At 49.4% G+C, this 24,167-nt stretch overlaps 1 protein-coding gene across 9 annotated transcripts in view; it reads right to left on the bottom strand.

Moving 5' to 3' along the window:
* CUX1 (cut like homeobox 1) overlaps positions 1 to 24,167 on the bottom strand; it is a 352,135-nt gene that overhangs the window by 90,309 nt on the left and 237,659 nt on the right. For all 9 annotated transcript variants that reach the window (XM_081819440.1, XM_081819443.1, XM_081819442.1 and 6 more), the window contains exon 9: positions 11,146 to 11,194. In XM_081819440.1, the coding sequence (XP_081675566.1) occupies positions 11,146 to 11,194 (49 nt within the window). The remainder of the gene's footprint in view (positions 1 to 11,145; positions 11,195 to 24,167) is intronic.

The following is a 24,167-nucleotide window of genomic DNA, read 5'->3' as shown; positions in this document are numbered from 1 at the left end:
CCGCGTGAGCCTTCACGGGCCTACGGAGGACCAAGGAGGTAACAGGAGCCCAGGGCCTGACAGCGCCCACCACGCGGGGACAGGTGTCCAATCATCAACTATTATTTCTATTATTAAGGCCCCCGGCAGGCGCTGCCTCAGGTGGTCATTACTCCTTCCGCATCGGAAGATGAAAGACGTCTTAGGGCAAGGTGACTGGAGACCGTAGCTGGGCTTCAGCAGTCAGCCGGAGGGCAGGAAGCAGCTGGCAGCACTTTGATTTAAGAGGTCTTCCGCCAGTCAAGCTACCGCAAAGCAGGGATGAGTCCCCACGTATTTGACACTGGCTGGCCCAAGGCACAGCTTTGTATCTCGGGAAGGGCAGCCAGAACTGTGGGTCCGGGGTGTCTCCTCATCCTAAAGGGAGGCCCATGGGGACCTCCTGGCCTCCCCACCCAACTCCTCAAGGGCTCCTGAAGGGCCCCAGGAAGGGCAGTAAGGGATGCCTTCCCTCAACTCAGCCCCCGAAGGGGGACACATTAGAAAGCCGATATAGGATGCCGACAGCTATTTCTAGACCTTGAAGTCTGAAAAATTTGATTCATAAAATATGGAGGAGGCACGGCGGGGTGGGGCAGAGAGTGGGCAAAGGCAAGAGCCTCAGGTGGGGTGGGTGAAGGCCCAGGGGGAAGGCTGGTGAGGCCAGTCACAGCCTGGCGTGAGACGCAGGGAGAGGTGGCTGTGGTTAGGCATTCTCCAGGGAGGCATGTTTTCACTCCCCCCCCGAACCAGGGTTGAGACATGATGGAATCCAGGCTTTTCCCAGTTTGGGGTCCTTGGTCTTAAATGGTGGTGATGGTGGTGGTGGGTGTCTGATCCAGCCTCCTGCCCAACTTGGCCCTGGTCTTTGTGTCTTGTCCCCTTCTCTATGTGTGGCCATGAAAACCCAGGCGTGGGGCCACCAGCGATGAGCAAGTCCCTCCAGGGACAAAGCAGCCACATGAGCTGGCAATGGGCTGAGCCTCCAGGTAGACCCATGGCTTCCCAGGGGTGGGACCTGGCTAAGAACACGAGTCTATTAGCAGGCAAGCCCTCCTTCTGTTACTAAGGCTAAGGCTCCTGGAACAAATTACTACAAATTTAGTGGATTTTAATGACACACATTTATTATCTTATAGTTCTGGAAGTCAAGAGTCTGCAATGGGTCTCACTGGGCTAAGATCGCACTGCGGGCAGGGCTGTGTTCCTTTCTGAAGCTCTGGGGGAGAATCTGTCTTCCTGCCATTTCCAGCTTCTGGAGGCCACCCACATTCCCTGGCACATGGCCCCTTCCTCCATCTTTAAAGCCAGCACATCGCTCTAATGTGGGCTCTTCTGCATCTGAGGACCCTGTGGTAACATGGGGTCCACTCACACACTCCTGGGTCATCTCCCCACCTCAAAGTCAGCTGTTAACAGCCTTAGCCCCCCTATGCCAGGTACACTAATGTATTCACAAGTCGTTGCGTTTAGGAGGTGGCATCTCTGGGGACCATTTTTCTGGCTACCATACTCAAGGACACATAACACCACCTTTGGACAATTTTGAGAAGAAGGCGAGCCCTCCTTGGGGATGATCTCTCGGCCTGCTCTCCACAAGGCCCTGTACTCTAGAAAGAGAAAAGAGAGGGAAGGCTAGCAAGGCCAACAAATGAGTCTCCCAAAGGGATGGACTCCATTGCTCTGGAAAGCACACAGCCAACTCCTGGTCCAAAGTGATACCCACACAGGGCTCCAGAGAACAGCCAGAACCCCAGAGGTGACCCTGCTTCAGTGATTCTGCAAGAGAGGTCAGGAAGGCCTATTACAGGCCAGAGATAAGACACTTATTGTCCTGTGTCCCAAGCTGGCCCTGTGCTGGTGACCCAAGTCCCTGTTTAGGCCCACGTAACTAAGGCCCCTGTGTTAGGGTGAATTAGGTTAGGTTAGAGCGATATTAGGGTCACCTGCCAACCTCAAGAAAATTTCCATGCAATCAGGTACACTGTAAAACATCACACAACTCCCAACCCAGCGGCCTATCCCTTTTAGATATTAGTTTGGCTCCCAAAGACCCAAAGGCTTAGCTCAAACAGTAATCATCATCATCATCCCAAAGAGTTGAAGCACATCACCTACTGATACACCTGCTTATTTTATGTCGAAGAACTACAGTCTCAGAACCTTTAAATATCTACAAACGTGGCAAAATCTTATTAAAACAACCTAGAATTACAATGGCCATTATGAGGAATGTTCCAGTTAGAGAAGATCATTTAAGCGGTGCACTTGAAAGCAAGGACTCCCAAATCAAACAAACCGAATGGGGTACCTATTAACTGGCAGGCAGAAGTCTCCAAGATGCTTCAAAATTCCAAAACAGTTTCATTGCAAGATTCATCGCAAAACTGAACCCAGGTTTATCCACTTTGGGCTTCCTTTTACAGAGGAACCAAAGAGATTTGGGTCTACCAGTAAGAAACATTTTGTGCCACACTGAAAAACTATGAGAAACCATGTTACTAGAAATTATACCACGTATTTATACATTTGTCAAGCCACAGAAGGCTGATGTAAAAGTTCATGATTACTTACTTCTTCGTTTCCACTAGAAATTCAAGGCTCCTCAGGGCTAAAAATTCTAATATGGGTAATTAAACTACTAGAAATAATAAAGGAAACATCTCCGTATGCAAGGAAAGTAAGATCTGTATTTTCAAAGGATGTATGAAGAACAGAGAGGCATTTGTGTCGAGGGAAAAGAAAATGATTTTTTTTTTAAGATTTTATTTATTTATTTGACAGAGAGACACAGTGAGAGAGGGAACACAAACAGGGGGAGTGGGAGAGGGAGAAGCAGGCTTCCCGCAGAGCAGGGAGCCTGATGTGGGGCTCGATCCTGGGACCCTGGGATCATGACCTGAGCGGAAGGCAGACGCTTAACGACTGAGTGACCCAGGCACCCGAAAATGATTTTGTCTTAAAGTGAGGCTGTATACTTCAGAATGGGAGAAAGGAAAAACACAGGGCAAAATCTGAATGCAGAAAAGAAAAGTTGTAGATTTGTGGAAAAGAAATCTTTGGAAAGAAATTTTCATCTGCGGTCAAGCTAGCTAAGATTAGAATAAATGTAATACAGTTAAGTGGGTTTTAACATCAAAAGTGATTTGGTACACAGAGTTTGGTTTTCTCTCTTTCATTTTTTTAAAATAGATTTTATTATTTTTAAGTAATCTCTATACCCAATGTGGGGCTCGGACTCACAGAGCTGAGATCAAGAGTCACGTGCTCTACTGACTAAGCCAGACAGGCGCGCTGGTTTTCTCTTTTAAAAGAACAGTTTTCTTGAACTACTGTTTTCTCTTGATAAGAGACTGTAAAAGTTTCTTTGTTTTTTTTTTTTAAGATTTTATTTATTTATTTGACAGAAAGAGACACAGCAAGGGAGGGAACACAAGCAGGGGGAGTGGGAGAGGGAGAAGCAGGCTTTCCGCCGAGCAGGGAGTCCGATGCGGGGCTCGACCCCAGCACTCTGGGATCATGACCCGAGCCGAAGGCGCCCAACCGATTGAGCCACCCAGGTGCCCCTAAAAGGTTCTTCTTTACCTTTTAGAGAACCTGCCTAGAAAACGAAGATTTTGTGTCTTGTCAAAATAATTTCCTGGGTCTTTATCAGGTCTTTGATTCCTTAAGAAAGCTGTCTTCTCTACTAAATGAGCTAAGGATTTGTTTTGTTTTTTTAAATTTTATTTATTTATTTATTTGAGACAGAGAGAATGAGAGAGAGAGAGCACATGAGAGGGGGGAGGGTCAGAGGGAGAAGCAGGCTCCCTGCCGAGCAGGGAGCCCGATGCGGGACTTGATCCAGGGACTCCAGGATCATGACCTGAGCCGAAGGCAGTCGCTCAACCAACTGAGCCACCCAGGCGCCCTTGTTTTGTTTTTTTTAAAACAACTATTTAACTTTCCACATTTGCCTTCAAGGTCTTCAGTTGTCACTATGATTAAATAGAGGAGTAAGTTTTGTGTCACAGTGACCTATGATCCTACTTGACCAAGTGTTCTAAAATCCTTTTTTTTTTTGACAAACTTCTGTGAATCAAATGCTAAATGAAGTCTTTTTGACTCGGAACTAACTTTGAGATTTTTCCAGAGGGGTCTTGGGACATCTCAAAGGATTTATTCTCTTGCCTTATAAAAAGGGAGATGTTAAAACTAACTCGGCTTATTTGATTTGTTAAATCGGCTTATTTGATTTGTTAAATCACACGGGAAGCTTTGTACTGAGTCTTGTATTTGTATAGGTATATAAGTGTTTCAGAAATTGTGTGAGATTCCTAGAAATCTGATTTATCCTGGTATTATGCCATGATTCCAGTTATTATCTTAAAATGTCATACATCACTGAAATGACTACAATTCCTTATCAAATGAACTCTCAGCAGATCTTTCACAATGGACATTTTGAAGTCTCTGTCATTTACAGAGTTGTTGTTTTACTCAGATGTTTTTGCACAAGTTTTCCTACAAAAGTGCTTCATCTTCACAGGGTTTCATGGAAAGGACTGTGACAAGTCCAAATTTTGGACAACCAAGATCACGAAACTGAACTGGGTAGAATTTCCAGAACATACGGGGAAAAACAAAACCCACTAGATTCAAGCACAATGAGGATTAATAACAAGGAAATGAATGAACTGAGAAGAATGACTGTAATTTTTATGACTTCTTGTTTGAAACACTGATGTTTCATTTTTTCCAGATTTAAGGAAACTTTTCTCAACCTGATCCCTCTGGAACTCAGAAACTTTATTCTTTTCAGAGCAATCTAGTTTGTTTTTGGGCAAGTTCAATGAGAATGTGTTCTCCTTGTGACAGGACACCATTGGAAGTATTGGCTATATTACCAAGAGTTTGACCTGCTTGTCATATTTGAGAGATGTGCATAGACTCAGATATGACCAGACAGCTTTAAGGAACTAAGCTTGACTTTATGAGGCCAATAAATAAAGCCCCTTAAAAAAATCAACCTGGTTCTTTGCTTACAAGGTTCCAGCTTTGAAAGCATGGAGGAGCTTACGTGGTCAGTCATTATTCTTGCTGCACTTAACGTAAATAATCAGGCCAAGTTGAATGTAAAATTACTTTCACTGTGATTATCTGTAGTAAAAAAAAAAAAAGAATAGGGGTGATTGCAGAGAGAAGACTTATGTTTGCACCTTTGTAGATAGCAGATACTAATCCTAATTGTCTTTGAGGTTTTTTTAATAAAAAAAGACCTATAAACTGGACTGGATCCTGGATTCTTCTAGTTTCCTCAAATATCTGGCCATGACTCTCAAAACTAACGTTTCCAATTTCCTCCCGCTCTTCTGATTTGGATTCATGAGTAACAAAGACTGCCCTTGAATCTCCTTGGAAGGGACGAGACCAGGTCCTCCTCAGTGCCCGGATGGCAGCCAGACTTCAGGGACCTGAAGCTTGAGTACACATCTCACAGCTAAAGAAGGCTCCACTTGACAGCTGGTCTTGTTCGAACGCTGGAGACCCTCTGCATGGAATGACTAGGGGGAGAAGCAGATGACACCGACGTGGGCTGCTTCTCCCCAAGATGCTGGACGGAGACCTCATACTTGAACTGAACAGGACACCCTTTCTTCCCTTTTGTTCCTTGACTCTGGGGTTAGCCTGGAAAGAGAACACCATCACACCGTATCTCCCAGGCCACTGCTAGGAGCAGGGGTAACCTTTGCCTTTCAGACTGCTGGATTTGTCATAAAGGACTCCTACCTGTCCATTAACAGCATCACCTTAGTGGGAATGCTTTGTGCCCCGATAGGTTGATCTTTGCCTGGGGCAGTTATCATTCTCCCTGGGCCTGTGCATGCCTGGCTGGCTGACGCATAACTGGGCAATGGCTCTTGGTTTATCTAACGTGCCCCTAACTGTCCACAGACTGAGACAGCTCACTGGTCAGCCTCTGAATTTCGAGTTAGAAAGGACCTACTGGGAGGCACTGGTGATTCAGGATTTGCTTCCTTTGCCCAGGCCCTACTTCCCTGGTTAGCAGTAAATGCCAATGAGGTTATGACCCGGAACCTCTCCTTAACTCTTGAAAGTACTGGGGAGTATATTGCCAAAGCAAGAGCCGCCCAGTAAAGGCCCTTAGACTCTCTGGCCAACGTTGTTCTTGATAACAGGCCTTGATCATCTTTTGGCTGAACAAGAAGGGGTCTGTGCTGTGATCAGCACCACTTGCTGCACCTGGATTAACACTTCTGGGAAAGTAGGAACTCGTTTACATAAAACCACTGAGCAAGCCACTGGGCTTAGAAAGGGGACTCTTTCAAGAGGATCGCTCTTTTGACTTATTTGATTTTGAATCGTTTGGGTCTTGGGGACCATGGCTCCAAAGTACATCCCAGACACTGGGAATTATCCTGCTTATAATACTCGTAGTAACCTCCCTGGTGTGCTGTATTCTCTCAAAAGCTTTCAATGCATGTTTGAATCCACTAACCGTCAAGCGAATGATCTCAAGCCTGGAACGTCAGAAAAGCAATGAAAAGAATGACCCACTAAGAAAAGGGTGAGCCTGAAGTCGTGATCCCGTGACCACCACAGGAATTCCACAGAAAACATCACGGCCTGGGAATATCACACAGAAGATCAGTAAAAGCTGTGAGACTACAGAGTGGTGGCTGAGAACGGCACTAACGCCTTAAAGTCTGATCATGAGAATCTCCCCGTTAGGCTAAGAGTCTGATCAAAAGGGCAGAATTGTTAAAAGAGAGACAACAGGCCCAAATGGAGTCACTTGTGCCAAACCCCATGTCAGCAAACCAAGATGGAAGACCTAACCTAATTGCAGTGTCAGCCTCTCCCGGGAAGGGGACCTTTAGCCTGTTGTTCTGGAATTTCCTGGTCAACGCTAGTGAGGTCATCTGTCCAAGAGACCCCTCCCGGCTCCCATAGGAAGGGGACCCCGCCTGAAATAACCGGCTCTTTCCTTGTCCTTCCCTTTTCTGCCTATAGAAGCCTTCTTTTCTCCTCGGAGCTCCTTTCTGTCTGCTGGATGGGATGCTGCCTGATTCAGGAATCGTTGAATAAAGCTGATCAAGGTCTTCAAAATTTATTCAGTGGATTTGTTTTTTTCAGCAGTGTTCTCTCAGATGTGTGAATTACTACCCTCATTCTGTAGACGGGGAAACACACCAGGAACCTGGGGGTTCGTTCAAGGCCACATGGCTTGGAAATAGGAGATCTGGGATGCAAACCCAGTTGTTCCCCACTGGAACCCAGAAACCTTGGTTCAAGAAAGTGCCGTGCCTTGCTGGGAGTTCCTGTGGCTCTGCATTTTTCTCTACACTTGGCTCTTTTCCTTGGGGAGGTGAAGCTGTGCTTCAAGCTGATGGTCCTCCCGTTAGTGCAGTCTCCTCCATAAGAATCAGCAGGTTAGCAGAAGGAGGACCACTCACAAAGAAGGACTGCCTCCTGCCGCCGGCTGGGGCTCTGTGCCTCCAGCAGCTCACATCAGAGCTGCTCAGAAAGGCACATGGGTGAGGGTACAGCTGGCCAAGTGCCAGAATGGCCGAAGTCCCCAGATGGCTTTCTACGGTCGCAAGGCGCAAAGTTGTGGCTTCTTATTTATCACGCAGTCTTCAACGTTCTGAACCATCACGGCCACCAATCAAGGCAGCGCGTATGACGGCAAGTGCCTTGAAGTCTAACGAACAGGTGTAAGTGAGACCCCGGGCTGTCGGCTGCTGACCACCCCTCCACTTTGCCGCAACAGAAACATGAGTGCGGCAGCAAGAAAACAGCTTCAGGTCTCCGTAGAACATTGTGACTATAAACCTAGTGCAAAAATAATGTTATATGCCAATGAACTAGTAAATTGCTCCTCTTGGGGATTTCCCTTGATGGGAAAGGCGGCTGAACCAGATGTCTGGCTGTGCCTGCACCAGCGTGTGGCTCCTTCGTCCCCCTCCTCCCGCCCTGCCGCCTCCTCTCTGCTTGGGACCGCCTCGTTGCGGGCCCGAGTCTGTCTTGCCCTGACACTGATGCTTCCAGTCGTTCCACTCCCATCCGTTCTCTGATGTCCCGCCAGGGGGAGCCTTCTAGAACACCAAGTCCGATGTCTCACTCCTGCCCAGGGTTCTCCACCGTTCTCAGAAAGAGGTCTTCCACGCAGAGGCCTGATGTTCAGAGTCCTCCCCCAAACCTGGATCTAGATCCCCTCCTGTGGGCCTACTCTCCCACCCTGCACCTCCTTGTTTTGGCTTTACGTAATGGCCCAGAATCCCCAGGGCTCACCATGTCCTTCTGTGCCTGCCTGCAACACTGTCTTCCTCATGGCCACCCCGGGCAGTGCAATCTCTCCTGTTCCCTCTGTGTCTGATCCCTGACCTCACACCCAGTGAGGGCTGGCCCGCATCTGCCTTCACAGCTCTGGGGGCACACAGCTCTGGGCACCTCTGGAGAGCCAGGACTGAGAGAGGGCTTCTCTACATCAGGAGTAAGGTCCCTCCCACCAGCCTCCAGCCTCCAAGTGTGGCCATGGCCATGAAAAAGGGCCAGCCCTGGAGAGCTACGGGACAGAATCCATGATGTTCCCACCCGAGGCTTTCCCCTTTGTAACCTTGTCACATCCCAAGTTCCTGAAATTATTCCTCTGGTGCTTGGTGTCAAGCCCCTCTGTCTTCTCTCTCTGTTTGCCAGAGATCAGGAATGTCCCCAAACCTCCTGATTTCTTTTGTGTGAGGGTTCCTTCCTGGTCCTGGCTGTGGGGTGGAGCCTGAATGCACTCGAGGTCCCAGCTGTCCTCATAGTGTGGTTTCCAGAATAAATTGTAATTCCCTGAGCATGGACTGATTGCTACAGATTGGTGCAGAATACTACTTCCTTCATTCTAGAAACTCTTATTTCTATTAACGCAGCCTGAGGTTGCATTCATTTCTCTGGGCAGCCACATCAGGCTCTAACTCACCCTGAATTGTCGGTGAGAACTCGCCTACACTTCTCCCATGCCCTGCATTTCCCCAGTGCAGGGCTTTATATAACTCTCCCACCAAATATGCACTTCTTCGGCAACTACAGATTTATCTAAGTACCTACTTCGTACTCGGGCATTTTAACCTCTAACCCCCAGAGCAATCATGCAAAGGAAGTGCCAGTTATCATTCCCTCCCTTTCTTTCTTACATTTAAAAAAAAAGTTAAAACATTTTAATCATGGCAAAATACATACCAATTTTCAAGTGTACGTTTCAGCAGTGTTAAGTGCATTCACGTGGTCGTTCGACCGATCTCCCCAACTTTTGCATCTTGCAAAGCTGAAGCTCTATACCCACTAACCGGTACCCCCTCACCCAGCCCCTGCCAACCAGGATTCCACCTTCTCTATGACTTTGACTCCTCTCTCCCTTAGCGTGTTTGCAAAAGTTCATCTTTTTTCTTTTCTTTTTTAAAGAACTGTAAGCAGTTAAGAGTCCGAGGCCACACAACCAGCAAACACAGAGTTGGGACCTGAACCAAGGGGTGGCCCCTTTCTCCACAGCCCTGCCTGGTGTCTCCCAGGACTGAGATCCAGCCAAGTGGCCTTCGGCACTTTGAGAAGTACACGAAGTTGGCCAAACTTCTTCGGTACCTGGGGACTGCCTCGGAGACAGCACGAGACAGTCCATTCGATTTTCCCAGACTGCGGCTCTCCGTTGCACAACCTGGAGCTTACCCCAAAGCGCCATCAAAGGGAGAGGCACGCTCGAGATTGGCCAGGGAACAAATGTGGGATGCCCAAAGGGTAACCGTCTGACAGAGAAGGTGAACTCTTTCTAGTACCTTCTTCTGAGTTAAGGTCTCTGCAAAGTTGAGCAGTGCCGAGTAAGAGTAAAGGGGCCAAAGTAAATTCGTTTATGCAAATAAAGGTAAATAAATGCTTAAGCACTTTTGCGGGGTGAAGGAGAAGTAGTGCTTGGCAGCGAGGAGCTGTGTGGACGGGTGTGTTTGGGAGCTGAGAGGTCTGAAAGAAAGGCAAAGTGACCTGTGTTCTGTGTCCCTGGTTCTGAGGGTGGCGGTGAGGAGCACAGGCTCCGATCCCAGCTCTGCCCCTGACCAGCACTGACCTCAGTGTCCTTGTCTGTAAAATGGGGAATCCTACCAGCAGTGACCTGAGTGGGTTGCAGGGAGGGTTCGGTGGCTCAGTGCATGGCAAGAGTTCAGAACAGAGCCAGGCTCAAGTTACTCAAGAGCTGTCAGCCCTTCTTACTACTGCAGGACCACGGATACACAGGATTCTACCTGAGGGAAACCACTAAGCTTTCCTGGCACGTGCCCATGGCCACAGCCTGGGGCCTTCTGAGGCCGAGAGCTCGATCACAGCTTTGGGTGTTTCTCCCCATAAATAAAGGAAATAAACGGGGAGACTCTTTCTTTCCAAAGCAGCAACACCATTTGCTAAAGCACAATGTTTTCCTGTTCGGTGGAGTCCTTGGGGAATAAGTCAGGCGTTCTGGGCAGGTATTTATTTATTTATTTTAGGAGGCCCAATGCCGAGTGTGGAGCCTGACGCGGGGCTTGAACTCACGACCCCGAGATCAGGACCTGAGCTGAGATCAAGAGTTGGACACTTAACCAACTGAGCCACCCAGGGCCCCAGGCAGCTGAGTATTTGGAGCCACCCCGTTCTGTGTGGTATTTTGTGCCGGACACAGTGCCAAGTACATTCCCCAAGGCATCTGTGACACCTAAGTATTAGCCAGGAGAGGGCTGTCAATTGAGCAAGTGGCTTCAAAGCATTTGAAGGCAGAGATGAAGACTTCCCTACGGTATGACTCACTGGTCCAGACTCAAGTGTAATGGCTGCCGTCGGAGCAGAACCGGTCATTTAAGAAATGGATTAAGGAAAAGAAAAACCAACAGCCACTCTGCAGTCACCAAGGGAGTCTGGGACACTGGGGCCACACCAAAGACTCAGCCAAGGGACCTTCCACAATACTTCTCATGACACTGGAAAAAGCATCGACATTGACAATCATACGTAAAAAATACGAGAATAACTGGCTTTCGAACTTAGACAGAAGCATCTAGCAAGATGACATAAATAGCTACGCTGTTGGGATTTTAAGCCTGAGGCCATGAAACATCCTACCTGGTTTGCTCTTTCAAGGTCCGTCATGATCATTTCAATTTCGTCGGCCCTAGGAAGGTGAGAGAGAGAGAGAGAAAGAGAGAGAGAGAGCCGTTAGTTGGCAGTGGGCGGGCTCGGGGTGACCATGGTTTCCAGCTCAGCACAATGATCCATAACCACACAGGCCTGGCAGAGTCCTGGTCACTGGTGGAGAGAGGGGCCACGTGGACCTGTGAGGGGACTCCGCTGCCCATCGGGAGGAGGTGCGCTTGTGTTGTGGGATCGGCCGCCCTGCCCAATTTCACTGGGGAGACCGAGCCATCAAAAGATAAAATACGATGTGTCCTACCTGGAGACTGAAGAGTGCCCCCAAAAAACAGGAGGGAGAGAGAAATTCTCCTCGGAGGAGGGAATCTGGGAAGGCTTCAAAGGAGGTGATGTGTGAACTGGGTTTTGAAGGATGAACAAAAGTTTGCCAGGATGGAACGAACCACAAGAAGGTGGAGGAGAGGGACGTGGGACGATAGGAATGGAGGCTGGGGGACTCTGCAGTCTGCTCTATTAACCATCCGAGTTCATAGTCATCACCTCACCGGCTCACGCACAGGGAGCTGTTAGGGTCTTTTTTTCCTTTTTTCTGTTTTCAAAGTACTCCTTTGAGTCATCTGAAGGGAAATATGAGATCCCAACATACAACATCATGAGAGAGAGAACGCTGAGTTCTAATAAAGGCCTAATTCCAAAAGTCTGTGGTAGGTTAGAACAGGCTACCTGGGCAAACACGGCCCCATCTTCTGCGGGACCGCTCCCCACAGCCCCTGTCAGGAGGCCAAGGCTGACTCAGTAGGCCCGTGGCAGAGAGGGAGCACAATGTTACAGCCACAGATCCTTGCCCGGGTTCAGGGCCCGCTCCTGCGGGGCCCCCCGATTCCATACTCCAGGTGGACCCAGGAGGCCCCCGTCCCCTGCTCGGTGCTCTACACCAGGCCCTTCCATGAGGCTCTGCCCACCACGCGCCTTGGCCCACCCCTCAGCCCCAGGGCCCTGTGCTCCCACAGCTCCCCCCACTTGTGGGCCTATAAAGAGCCTCGGACTGTGCTGTCTCCCTGACTTGCCCTCCACTCCGGACCCTCATCTCCTACTTCTGCCCCCACCCCCAGCACTCCCCAAAGCCTCCTAACCACTCCATCTCAGGGAGTAGTGCAGTCCCTCCCCCACCGCCACAGGTTTCAGTTGACAGATTAGAGCTGAGGTCCCCGTACACTGGGAGCTTTCTGAAGGCCTGGCTGTGTGTCTCCTTCACCCTCATCCCTGGAGCTTGAGCAGGGCTTGGCATCGGGCTAGAGGCTGGGGTTCTGGGTGCAGCCTGTCCTGCCAGTGGTGGGCCAGTCTACTCCCTGGGACAGTTCGGGGCACCTAGACGGGCCCAACTCTGAGCGGGTTCTTCTGTCCCTGAAACCTGCTTCTCTGGCTCTCACCACCACCCACCCTTAATATCAAGAGTTGGCCAAACTGGACTTGGGCCCTGGCTGGTCTGTTTTTGTTCTTTGCTGCATCCTGCGCCCCCTCTGGCCCCGAGGCTCTTCCCAACGAGGCAACCGTATCAACTCCCAGCAGCCTGAACTGGGTAACAGAGGCCTTGTGATAGGGTTCGATGCTCATTATACCTGTTTGAAATAGTATCCTGCTTTGAGCTGGGTCTGAACAAAATCCGAAACAATTTCTAAAATGGCTTAAGTGAAATGAAGCTATTTTTAGGGCAATTTTGTAAAGAAGGCAGTTGTCTCTGGAAGACCCAGCCACCCAACCTGGGTCCCTGCAGTGAAGTGCTGGGTGCCGGGGGTGGGGGTGGGGGGCTGACATTAGGAAACATCTCAGCCAGAAACCTCAAGACCTCTTGGAAAAGCCTCAGTACCATAGAAGGGAGTCTGCTGACTCCAAAGGGCAAAGAAATAAATGGAAGTGTGAAGGGGCTTAAACACGACAGAAACGGACGCCTGACAGTCGGTACGGAGTGTCGTCAACGAAGTGCGAACTTCGTTGGGTTCAAGGTGAGAGAAAAAGTTAACGGACTTTTCCCAAGGCAAATCCCATTAAGCACAGTTTGGAACTTTAATCAGATGGTTATTTATCGCGTATTTACAAAATCCAGATCTACTCCGCTGACTTCCCCGGCTACCGGCAGAGCTCACTCACTCCCTCGCTCATCCCATGACCGCTTCCCAACACCTGCCAGTGTCCCGGCCCTGGTCGGGTACTACAGGACAGGCCCATATAGACATGGCTCCTGCGTTTGCTGGTGTCGCGTATTTGTGGGAGAGGGCGGGAAAGGCATCGCGGCCGGGGGCCCGGAACCAGATCTGCAAGCCGCTGCACAACCTGGCGGTCTGCAGGGCAATGGCCTGGATGGAAGGAGCCGAGATCCTGAGCCTCTGGCGGGGAGGGTTTCCCACTAATTCTCCTGCGGGGTCCTCTGTGAGCCCCCATCTCCTTCAGTCCCTCTACAACACTCAACCTTTGCTTTACACCTGCTGTTTCTTTAGCCTTTCCTGCTGCCTTCTGGCTGGTTCTTCAGTTTGACCCAGATTTATGTAACTGCACCCATCCTGTAACTTAACTTTTCTCTTTTGTGCCTTAGTTTGGTGATTCTGTTCTTCATACTTCATTCGTTTTTTATTTTTATTTTTTTAAAAGATTTTTTTATTTGACAGAGAGAGACACAGCAAGAGAGGGAACACACGCAGGGGGAGTGGGAGAGGGAGAAGCAGGCTTCCCACGGAGCAGGGAGCCCGATGCGGGGCTTGATCCCAGGACCCTGGGATCATGACCTGAGCCGAAGGCAGAGGCTTAACCACTGAGCCACCCAGGCGCCCCTTCATTTGTTTTTTAATGACTACTTGTTTCTGCTCTGCCTTGGTCACGTCTTCCTTGTCTGCTGGAGTATTTTCCATGCTTGTTTTGTACCTGTGGTCCATCTGTTTTGCTTCGGATCACAGACACTGTTGCGCTTGGGGTCTGTCTTCCAGAGGGGTGTTCCCCTCTGGGGCTGATGTCCCCCTGCAGTACCAGCTACCCCTTCTGGCAGCGTAGGTGGAGGGAGGACAGAGAGGCAGGTTCTGCTCTGTGTCTCTCAAGAGGAATTGGAGCAGAAAGGTGCAGAGCAGGTGTTCAAGGCATTTTTGCTGCGTGTAGGGACAGGGAGGGGGAGGACTCCAGGCCCTCAGAGTCCTCACTGATAACTCCCCTCCACCAGGAGAAGACTCTGGCCAGGGCTTTAATTCTCAGAGAGAGGCTGCTCGAGGAGCCGGCAGGTCTCCCTGGGTACAATTCCCCAGTCCTGGGGGTTTGGAGATAAGGGGTGGACCTGTGGCTACCTGGGGGTCCACTGGCCCACCCTTGCCTCTTTTCAGCCATTCCTCACTTTTTGCCTGGCTGCTGCCAGTAGCCAAGGGGCCAGTTCAGGGTCAAACACACGCTGTAGAGAACAGAGGGTTTCCCAGGGTCCTGGCTTCATCTAGAGGCAGGGATGGGCAAGGCTGGCACCCATAGGGGCTGGGAAGTGGCACCCACATCCTGCCCGGTTTAGGGGATGTGAGTGGTCTCGAGAGCCTCCTCGCAAATGCAGACTCTTGGGATTTCTTCTCAGACAGTGAATGGTTGTGGATATTCATCAGTACACCTAACATCCAGAAAACAGTGCATCATCTCCAAAGGATTTCAAGGGACTTACAAAAAAAAATTAGTGACATTAAAACAGGAAGGTGCCTTCTTGGCAGTCTGAGGCAATCCCTGGAAATGAATTTCAAGTTTTTCCATCTTCTGGTCAGTTTCACTTCGGTTACTAGGCAACCGCTAAACTGACCAAAATATTGAACCTGCTAACAACTACTGCACTTACCTTTTCATTCCGGGAGCAACTCTCAGATTTCCAAAGCTTTCAAATGATAATCACAACACCAAGCTCTGCTGTTAAGGAGCGGGCGGGGGCTGTTCAATACCAGGCATCCTGATGAAGACAGGGCCCAGAGGGGCTGCAGTTCCCATTCACAGAATGGACCAGAAACCACCGGAGGAGACAGTGGAAGGAACCAGGGATGCCGGGGGCGAGGAAAGGTTCAGATTCTTATTTTAAAAGTCTGTAGGCTCATGATTGGCTTTTCCAAGGGGCATCAAAGAAGATACAACTCGCTGGCTATTTATGTGTGATCAGGTGTGCACGGCCACTGGTATTTGTAGGCAAGGACCAAGATGGCAGGGTCTCGAAAGCCTGTGAGGGTGTAGTCTTGAGCACACGGTCTGCCACTGAGTCTGTAAATCCACTCCCCTCCGAACTGCTGCCCCCAGCCCCCCACAAAATGAATCCTACAAGACACACTGCCCTCAGTAAGAAATACAAAAATGCCCAGAGGTTAATACCACTAGAAATGTTCTCCGAGAAGTGAGTAATGAACGACATTGCGTGTGCTTTCATAGCACGCGTGTCAACAATAGTCCAGAGGTTTTACATTCTTTTCATTTTGAGGGCCCCACTATCTACATCAGGATCTGGAGCCTGACATTAGCCTAAAATCATTTCTTTTCCAAAGTCCGTAATAACTACACATATTGTTTGCTCAGTGAAACTATTTATTATAAAAATTTGGTTCCCTCACCTTTTTACGAGCTTGACAAAACAGCTTTCGCTGATCTATTAACCTGCACTGCATTTTGCTCTGCTCCGGCTTCAAATAGCGGGTCATTTCTGCTTGGCCTAGAATCTGTAGTTCCTTTAATCAGTTCCCTACAGATCATTTCAGGGTATTCTCTGGCCTAGCACACAGCTTTTATGAGGAACTTAAAAGGACACTGTCAGTGACGGAAGGGAAATGATATCCACGCTGGAGACTCTGTATTTACGTCCACACTAGCCTCCTGAACGCTTAAGGGATGGCAGCAGGGCAAGGCTGGTGAGTATTTTAATTCCAAGGAATCACAGCCACATCAGGAGCTGTGAAAACAAAGGACATGCACAGGGCAGCTGGAAAAGCCTCCAGGGCGCCCTTCGGGTCAGTGTGTCTTCTTGGACCCAAGTGAAAAGCCAATAGTCTCAACACGAAAGTTCTTGGGCACCAAGAGAAGAAACGTCAAAAGATTAATTCTCCCTGCTTTAAAAACTAAAAATAAAATTTAAAAATTAAAAAAAGCTCTAGGATGTTTAATAAAGTGACTTCCCCCCTCCACCCTGGAGGCTGCATTTGATGGCCTCTACCATCGGGAAGGCGGTCACTTTCCTGACATCTTACACCCCAGGCCAGGCTCTCTTAGCACTGCGGCGGGGGAGGGGCGCAGAGGAGACGCAGAAGCGGGGCTCCCTGGACTGGGTTCAGAATCAGAAGGTAGGAAAAGGAAGAAGAGGTGGTGGCCAGAGGGCCAGGCGCTGAGGGAGATTTCTTGGCTATGGTCTGGAATCCCCTAAATCGGGAGGGGGGCCGGGCGGAGGGGGGGAGGGGGAGGATTTCTCTGGAAAGGTAGCTCCCTGCCCCCGCATGGGCAGAGCACAGGAACGCAGTGTCACCAAGAGGAAAGGCTGTACCCAGTGCAGGCAGCATCGTGCCCTCCTCCAGCACTGTCACCAGCTTGCTCCAACGGGTGCGGGCCACAAACTTGGGTGTGTGTGTGTGTGGGGGGGTCTCCACTCACTAACGCCTCCTGGGCACCGACTACATGCCCTGGCTGAGAGAGACACAAAGGTCCCTGGTGCTGAGTCGGCACTGCATGGTGGCATCTGCCTTATCACTAGTACGTGGGACATACCCTGCCCGTCCTCGGAGCTCAGAAATATGCAGCCAGTGGGACCCTGTTACTGCCTCTTCCTTGCGGGATGCAGGGTCATGAAGAGACCCAAGGGATTTTGGTATAATGTGGTACCCTCCGAGGGACAGACGGACAATGTCCCCTTTGCAGACAGGAGGAGGGACAGTCTCACGCATGAGGGGACATCTGGTCTACATCCCGGAGGATAAAGAGGAGTTTGCAGGGCAGAGAACAGCGGGGCTGAGGGAGGAACGACCTTCTAGATCACAGAGGAAAGAATCACAGGGTGGTAGGTGCCTGTTCGATTTTATAACAGCTTTTCGGTTGTTCTCTTGGGCTTTAGGGTGTCCCGTGCCCTCGTGTGCCCATGACAGGGCCGGCTCCTCCTGCCTTGTTCTCTCTCTCAGTTCTTTCTCTGGGACGACGGCAGTGACCAGCGCTTCCAGAAGCACATCACAAAGCGAGGTGACAGCGGGGCTCCCTGCCTGGAGGCTGACTTCCAGGGCGATGCATCGAACATTCCACCATTAAGCATGTTGCTCATTTTGGACTTTAAATATATGTGCTTTTATTTCGTTAATGAAATATCCAACTGTTCCTATTTTATTAAGACTTTTTAATAAAAGAGGGATATTGATTTTATTAAGTACCTTTTTAAAAAAAAAAGCATTTATGGAGCAAATTAACAGGTTTGCTCCTCTGACTCAACTAAAACGGTAAATTATACCAACAGTTATTTGCCCCTGTTTGGCTGTGGTTAATGTGCTCCCGAATTGTGTGTGCTGATATTTTATTTAGTATTTTTTTTTCATAAATACTTATATAGGAGATTGGCTTTCAAGTTCTTTTGTCTTATCTTTGCCAGGTGAAGTCATAAGAAATACTTTGAAAGGCATTTTCTTCTCTCTGTAGACAAAGGGAGCTGTTACAAATCTGATGATATTGTTTATTTTTTTTTTAAGATTTTATTTTCAAGGGCGCCTGGGTGGCTCAGTTGGTTAAGCAACTGCCTTCGGCTCAGGTCATGATCCTGGAGTCCCTGGATCGAGTCCCGCATCGGGCTCTCTGCTCGGCAGGGAGTCTGCTTCTCCCTCTGACCCTCCCCCTCTCATGCGCTCTCTCTCTCTCTCTCATTCTCTCTCTCAAATAAATAAATAAAATCTTAAAAAAAAAAAAAAAAAAAGATTTTATTTTCAAGTAATCTCTACACCCAACATGGGGTTCGAACTCATGACCCCAAGATCAAGGGTTGTGTGCTCTACCAACTGAGCCAGCCAGGCTCTCCGATGGTATTGCTCTTAAGATACCCAAGCCCATATTCCCTCTGTGCAGTCTGCATGCCGCTGCTGGGCCTGTGAGCCCTGCGATGTCTACACCCACACACCCCCCCCACCCTGCCCGCAGTGCCCCAGGCCACCACCTCTTTGGGAGGGCCCAGTCAGCCCATGGACTAGCCCTTCCCTCCACTGCATTCCCCTGGCGGTCTATGGTCAAATCTAGTCCGCCGGCCACCAGTCGGCTTTGGTTGGTCCCGTGGATTCCAGGAGCTTCTTTTGGGCTTGCTCCCTCCCAGGAAGGCCCAAAGTGTCTTTTGGGCCAGAACCCCCTGATCCCCTCAGGGGCCCAGGTCCTGCAGGAAGCAGAGGATCAACAGCTGATTACAGCTTCCCATAATAAACACCTCAGCTCCTTTTCCAGATTTCAGGCCATCAAGTCTTCCAAACAAAGAAGCCTAAGAAAAGCACCGCTTCCCCATCGAAGCCACTGTGCTCGGGTCTATTCTGCTTCTGGCGGGTATTTTTTAAACATATTAGTAACATGCATCCCATGTAAATTTCCTCCTGTGGCTCAATCAGCTAATGTTCTCGCGGTTTCTTCAGTCCTGTTCCTGGGAACTCTGCTTGTCCGCATGGCTGTCCTCTCTGCTGAGGCCCCCATGGGTGGCTGTGGTCACCATCCATGGCTCAGCCCTGGTGGCTGTCCTCTGAAAGGCCTCCCAGCAGCCCTGCTCCCCTCTGTCCACTCATTTTATTTTTATTGCACTTATTCTGGCCTCCAAGTAACTTCTTCATATATTGATCGCTTATTTCTTCATCGCTGTAAGCTCAGAGAACACAGCAGGGGCACGCTAAACACTGGCTGACGAAATATGCACAGTAACGACATCTGCGTGCTACCGGAAGTCCGCTCTGCACTTGACAGGCAGCCATTCGTGGGCTGGTATTTTATTTTATTTTTATTTTTTGAAAAAGATTTTATTTACTTATTTATTTTTTGAGAGAGAAAGAGCGCACACAAGTCGGGGGAAGGGCAGAGGGAGAAGCAGAATCCCTGCCAAGTGGGGAGCCGGACATGGACACGGGGCTTGATCCCAAGACCCTGAGATCAATACCTGAGCAGAAGGCAGATGCTCAACCGATGGAGCCACCGAGGTGCATGGGCTGCTATTTTAAAGAGCAGAGGGGGTAGGGCTATTTTGCCTAACTGTACACATGACTTCTAAGGAAAGAGTCTGTAAGTTGCTTTTGCAGGTTTAAGTTTCTTATCACTTTTCATAGCCTTGGAAAAAGGGGACAACAATCTCCTTGAAGAAAAACGTATGTCAAGATCCAGAGTTAGGCTTTGCTTTGTCCACTGGACGGTGAGCTCCCCCGAACAGGGCCAGTGGGCCTGGCTCCCAGTGTCTCCCCGTGCTTGACACAGAGCTGGGCACAAATCGGGACTCGGCAGACACTGCCGGGGAGGGCGAGCAGGGAGGAGGAGAAAGTGTTCTCTGGGGAAAGGTCTTCTGGACAACCCTCTTGCGTATGACCAGACCTATCTTTCATGTTCTACCCACGCTGAGCTATCTCTGCTCTGGCAGGAGTGGAGGGCAGGGGTGAAGCCACTTGGCTCCCTTCCAAGCCTCTGATCAAAAGGGTCGCTCCAGAGCAGACCCATCCCTCCCCAGTCAAATCATGGGCCTGAGCAGAGAGACGGCTGTGGCGCTTAACCCCTAGGCCAAACCTTCCGGAAATAGTGGCTTTTATTCTTATTGGAAATGAAATCATGTTCAGACAATGAAATGGCCAGAACATCACCTCTGCCTGCTCAGAAATTAACCACAATTGGTTTATTTTTCTGACCATTCTATTTAAGTTTAAATGATACAACAAGTAACAAAATCAATTTCAGTTACGGCTCCACTTGTCAATCCCAAATGGGAAGAAAATTTCCCTTTGTGCCCCACTGTTTAGCTGACTTGGTTTCAATGACTGAAATACAATCCTCCTTTAGGTTAATCTGTGGCCAGCTGACCAACGAAGTGGTCTCCAGTCTGCACAAGGCTTAGCACCTGTACCAAACCAACAGGGCAGCTCCAAGCAGCCGGTCACTTGCCACTGTCTGACCCTCCGTGTGATCAGAAACAGCCTGTGACTGTCACTCAGGCTGCAGTCAACTCTGGGCAGGGGCATGGGGCAGCTGTGGCTGACAATCAGGTTATGAGATTGCATAATTCATTCTGCTGTGGCTACCGAGACCATCCAAAGCCTCCTGGGATAAGTGTCGGGATGCAGCTTTGGGGGGCTTCTTGCCATTTCTCTAGCGTCCTAACACTGTTGCTCTCAAAGCAACAGGAACAGGTTGGATGGAGATTTCTTTCCTTAAATCAAGTGCCAGGGGGCCCCAGGTAGGATGGAGGTACTGGAGGTGAAATTAGGGAAATTGTGGTCTGGAGAAGCAAACGAGTGTGGCCAGCAGAGCAAAGAGGCTCAAATTCTTCCCCACTGCCTTTTAGTTGTTTGACCTTGGGCCGACTTGTGAGCTCGATAGCCATCTGCACAGCAGGAATAACGCAGCCTTTCTCAAAGAAATTGGCCCAAGGATAGAATAAGAGCATTGCCGGAGTGGAAAAGGGCTTTGAACACCAGGACCCACGCACACAACCGTTTATTGTCGCACGTGAAAATCAGGATCTTTCTCTTCTGGTCAGAGCTGATTTTCAATACCTAAGAACATTACAAGATACTCAACACCACCTATGGAGTGGCTTTTGCCCAGAATTTCCAGTCTGAATCTGATCGACCCTCTAGGTTCAACAACAAACACCGCGCTCAACTATATCCGGGATGCTGTTGGCAAAACCTGGATTGTGGGAAACTCTTCAGGACAAATGAGCCAGTTTCTTACGCAAATAAACTGCCAGGAGAAGAAAAAGAGAGAAGGGGGATCCAGAAAATGAATGAGGCATACCAACCAATCCCAACGTCTGGATTTTATTTGAATGCTGAGCCCAACAAATTAAAAAAATTAAACCATCTGTGACTGGGGGTAGGTAACTAGAAATTTAAGAACTGATGCTAATTACAAAATTAGTTTTTGATCTGATGACAGCATTGTATAGAAGAAGAGTCTTTACATGAGGTCAACATGCTAAAACATATTGACGTGAAGGGAAAGGATTCTGGAAGTGCCTCACGATAAAACGGGGTGGGATGGGGACGGGTGAGACAGCAACCCCAAATTGGGGGGCCGGAACTGCACCCAGGCACCTTGGGGTCCTGTCATCTACTGTGTGTTGGAAATTTAACACAAAAAGTAAACCGAAAAAAGCAATGACCCTCACAGCAGTTTTGTATCCCTCCAATACCAGTCGTCAACAATGAAGCCTGTAGGATGTTGACCGTGCCACTCCGTTTGTATGGGAATGAGGTGAAGAGCGGGGGGCGGCTGTAGCTGAGGCCCCAGGAAAGAACCCACATCAGAGGGGGGCCTCTGTGCTGGAAGCCCAGCTCTGCCCAGACTCCGCACTTTGCAGACTTGTGCGAAGTCAGTTAACCGCCCAGAATCTCAATTTACTTGCTCAGCAAAGGGGAGGAAAAAATGCCCATGAAAAGCTCACCTCTGTAAGAAAAGCATGGTTGGAAAGTCGTATATGAATATTTTTCTTTGATCCAGGGAAAGACTGCTGAGGCCAGAGAACGGGAGGAAAATGAATTCTGGGTGGGACACCTGGGTTCCGCGCACCCCCTCACCGCTCACTGTGCGCCCGAGCCCCCCAGGAGCTGGAATGGCCAGGGTGAGGGCCCTCCGGCAGAGAACACCACCCAGCAGGCCTGTGGACCCAAACTGTTGACAGTTTACTTTTAGACTTAAAAAAAAAATGTTTGGGAAGGGCCGCTGTTAATGCCATTTTTAATGTACACATTTTAAATGTCTCCTGCACGTATTTAGTGTAGAATCTGTCAGCACATCTTTCCAGTGGCTGGAGCGCTGCTTCTGCAATTTGAGCCCTGGCTCTTCTAGAACCGCCTTTCAGATTTTGTTTCTCTTTCCCTGTTTGCTTAACCTGTAGCTGCCCTGCCTACAGCTGACAGGTGCTGGCCGAGCTAGGGACCGCTCAAGAGAACGCATCTGACTCCCAGCACCGCCCCTGCTGCTCGCAGGCCCCGGTGGTGTGCAGGGCCTGCGTGGCCGGTGGGAACCACAGGCCTACAGGAGAAAACCGCTCACATTTCACAGGTGGGCAAACTGAGGCCCAGGGCAGAGTAGTGACGAAGGGGCTCACGGTCACAGGGAGCAGCCGGCCAAGGGCAAGAGCCCTGCTGTTATTCCCCAGTGTAAGGAATCCTAATTACCCCCTTTCTCCCCTAAGTACTGCTTGGCAGGAAATGTTAAGAGGAGGCTTGGTGGCAGAGAAGCGAAAACTAAGAATAAAAAAAGAGCTCCAGTTGCATCCTAGTGATTACTCTCGGCTCCCTCCCCCTCCTCTCCTCCAAGCCCAAGGCTAAGGCAACTAACTTCCTGGGCCCTTCTCAGGCACAGGCTGGGCTCCTTCAACCACACCGACGCCCTTGGGGGCCTCTGACTACAGAGCTCCTCCCCAACCTAAAGCTCCTTCCAAACCTTCCTCTCCTCCTGGTCTTTCCCCACCAAATTCAAGACTCAGCTCCATGGTGGCTTCAGAGGCCCACACAGAAGTTGTCGTCCCCGCCAACCCCCCCCTGCCCCGCCCCCTTCAGTGCCCTGCATTTGAGCCAGCGGCTGGTTGCCTCCACCCCGCAGGGCTGGGAAGTGAAACTGGAGAACAAGGCAGAGGGGCCCAGCACCCTCAGGAAAGACAGCATCCTTCCTCTTCCTCTTGCCGGCACCAAAAGTCTGCATTTTGGCAGTGTAAGTGCCTTTTTTAGGGCAACTTGAAAATGAATAATTCAGCGGTTCCTATTCTACTTGTGAAGTGTTAGACAAACAATTCAGACGGGGCCAGACTTGCTGGCCCCACGAAGACCGTCCCTTCCCTTCGTTCTGACATCATCGGATTTGGCCATGAATCTTTAAGAACACCCTCCATCCTGTCTAATCACTAAAATACCACAAAGGAAGTTCACAATACTTAGACATGGGGAAAAAAAATAGAAAGGTTTAATTACAACATAAAGTTTTCCCTCGTAGTCAAGCAAACAGTCCATCAGTCACAGTGATAAGGAACTCTTTAAAAACCCTATGTATGGAATGTCTTAGTCACATCAGGCTACTGAAAAAGTTGAGCTTTTTTTTTTTTAATTTTAAAGATTTATTTCTGTATTTTAGAGACAGGGTAAGGGCAAAGGGAGAGAGAGTCTCAAGCAGACTTAGCACTGAGCACTGAGCACGGAGCCCCGCGCGGGGCTCGATCTCATAATCCTGAGATCATGACCTGAGCAGAAACCAAGAGTCCTTTGCTTAACACACTGCGCCACCCACGCCCACCCCCACAGTTGAGCTTTTTAATTCTAATCCAAGCCTTAAAAGTATCTTCCCCACAGAACTCTGCCCTTGAACTCCCCCAATCCACCCTAAGAGCCTCAGTGATTCTGTTTTGTGTTAAGGCCACTTTCAAATACTTTTTTGGAGGTCAACGTGATTGATGACAATTTTAAGTTAAACGAACAACCTTCCTGGTTTTATCGCAGAATTCATTTGGGAAGGGGTTCCCGGTGGACAAGCCAAACCCTCTTTCAGGTCTGTCCTGAAGGGAGGACATACACAGCCAGCAGCTGCCTTACAGCTCGGTTATGCCTGTCATCGCTGATGTACAGTAATTCCGGACAGGAAACTGGATTCTTTTCAAACGACAGGGTAGGGGCTCGCCAGGCTTAACCCTTACCAGAAGGACCCGAATACCCAGGTGATCAATTTCCGAGATCAGTAAAAGTTAAACTATGTGAATGGTAAGAACGTATTTGTCTGTGTCTGTTACCCCCTGGGATGACACCTGGTGAAAAATATTC

The sequence above is a fragment of the Leptonychotes weddellii genome, chromosome 5 (genome assembly GCF_054177405.1).
Source record: "Leptonychotes weddellii isolate Sample4059 chromosome 5, ASM5417740v2, whole genome shotgun sequence".
Lineage (NCBI taxonomy): Eukaryota > Metazoa > Chordata > Mammalia > Carnivora > Phocidae > Leptonychotes > Leptonychotes weddellii.
Note: the sequence above shows the minus strand (reverse complement) of the source record. Positions and strands in the feature narration are given on the sequence as shown.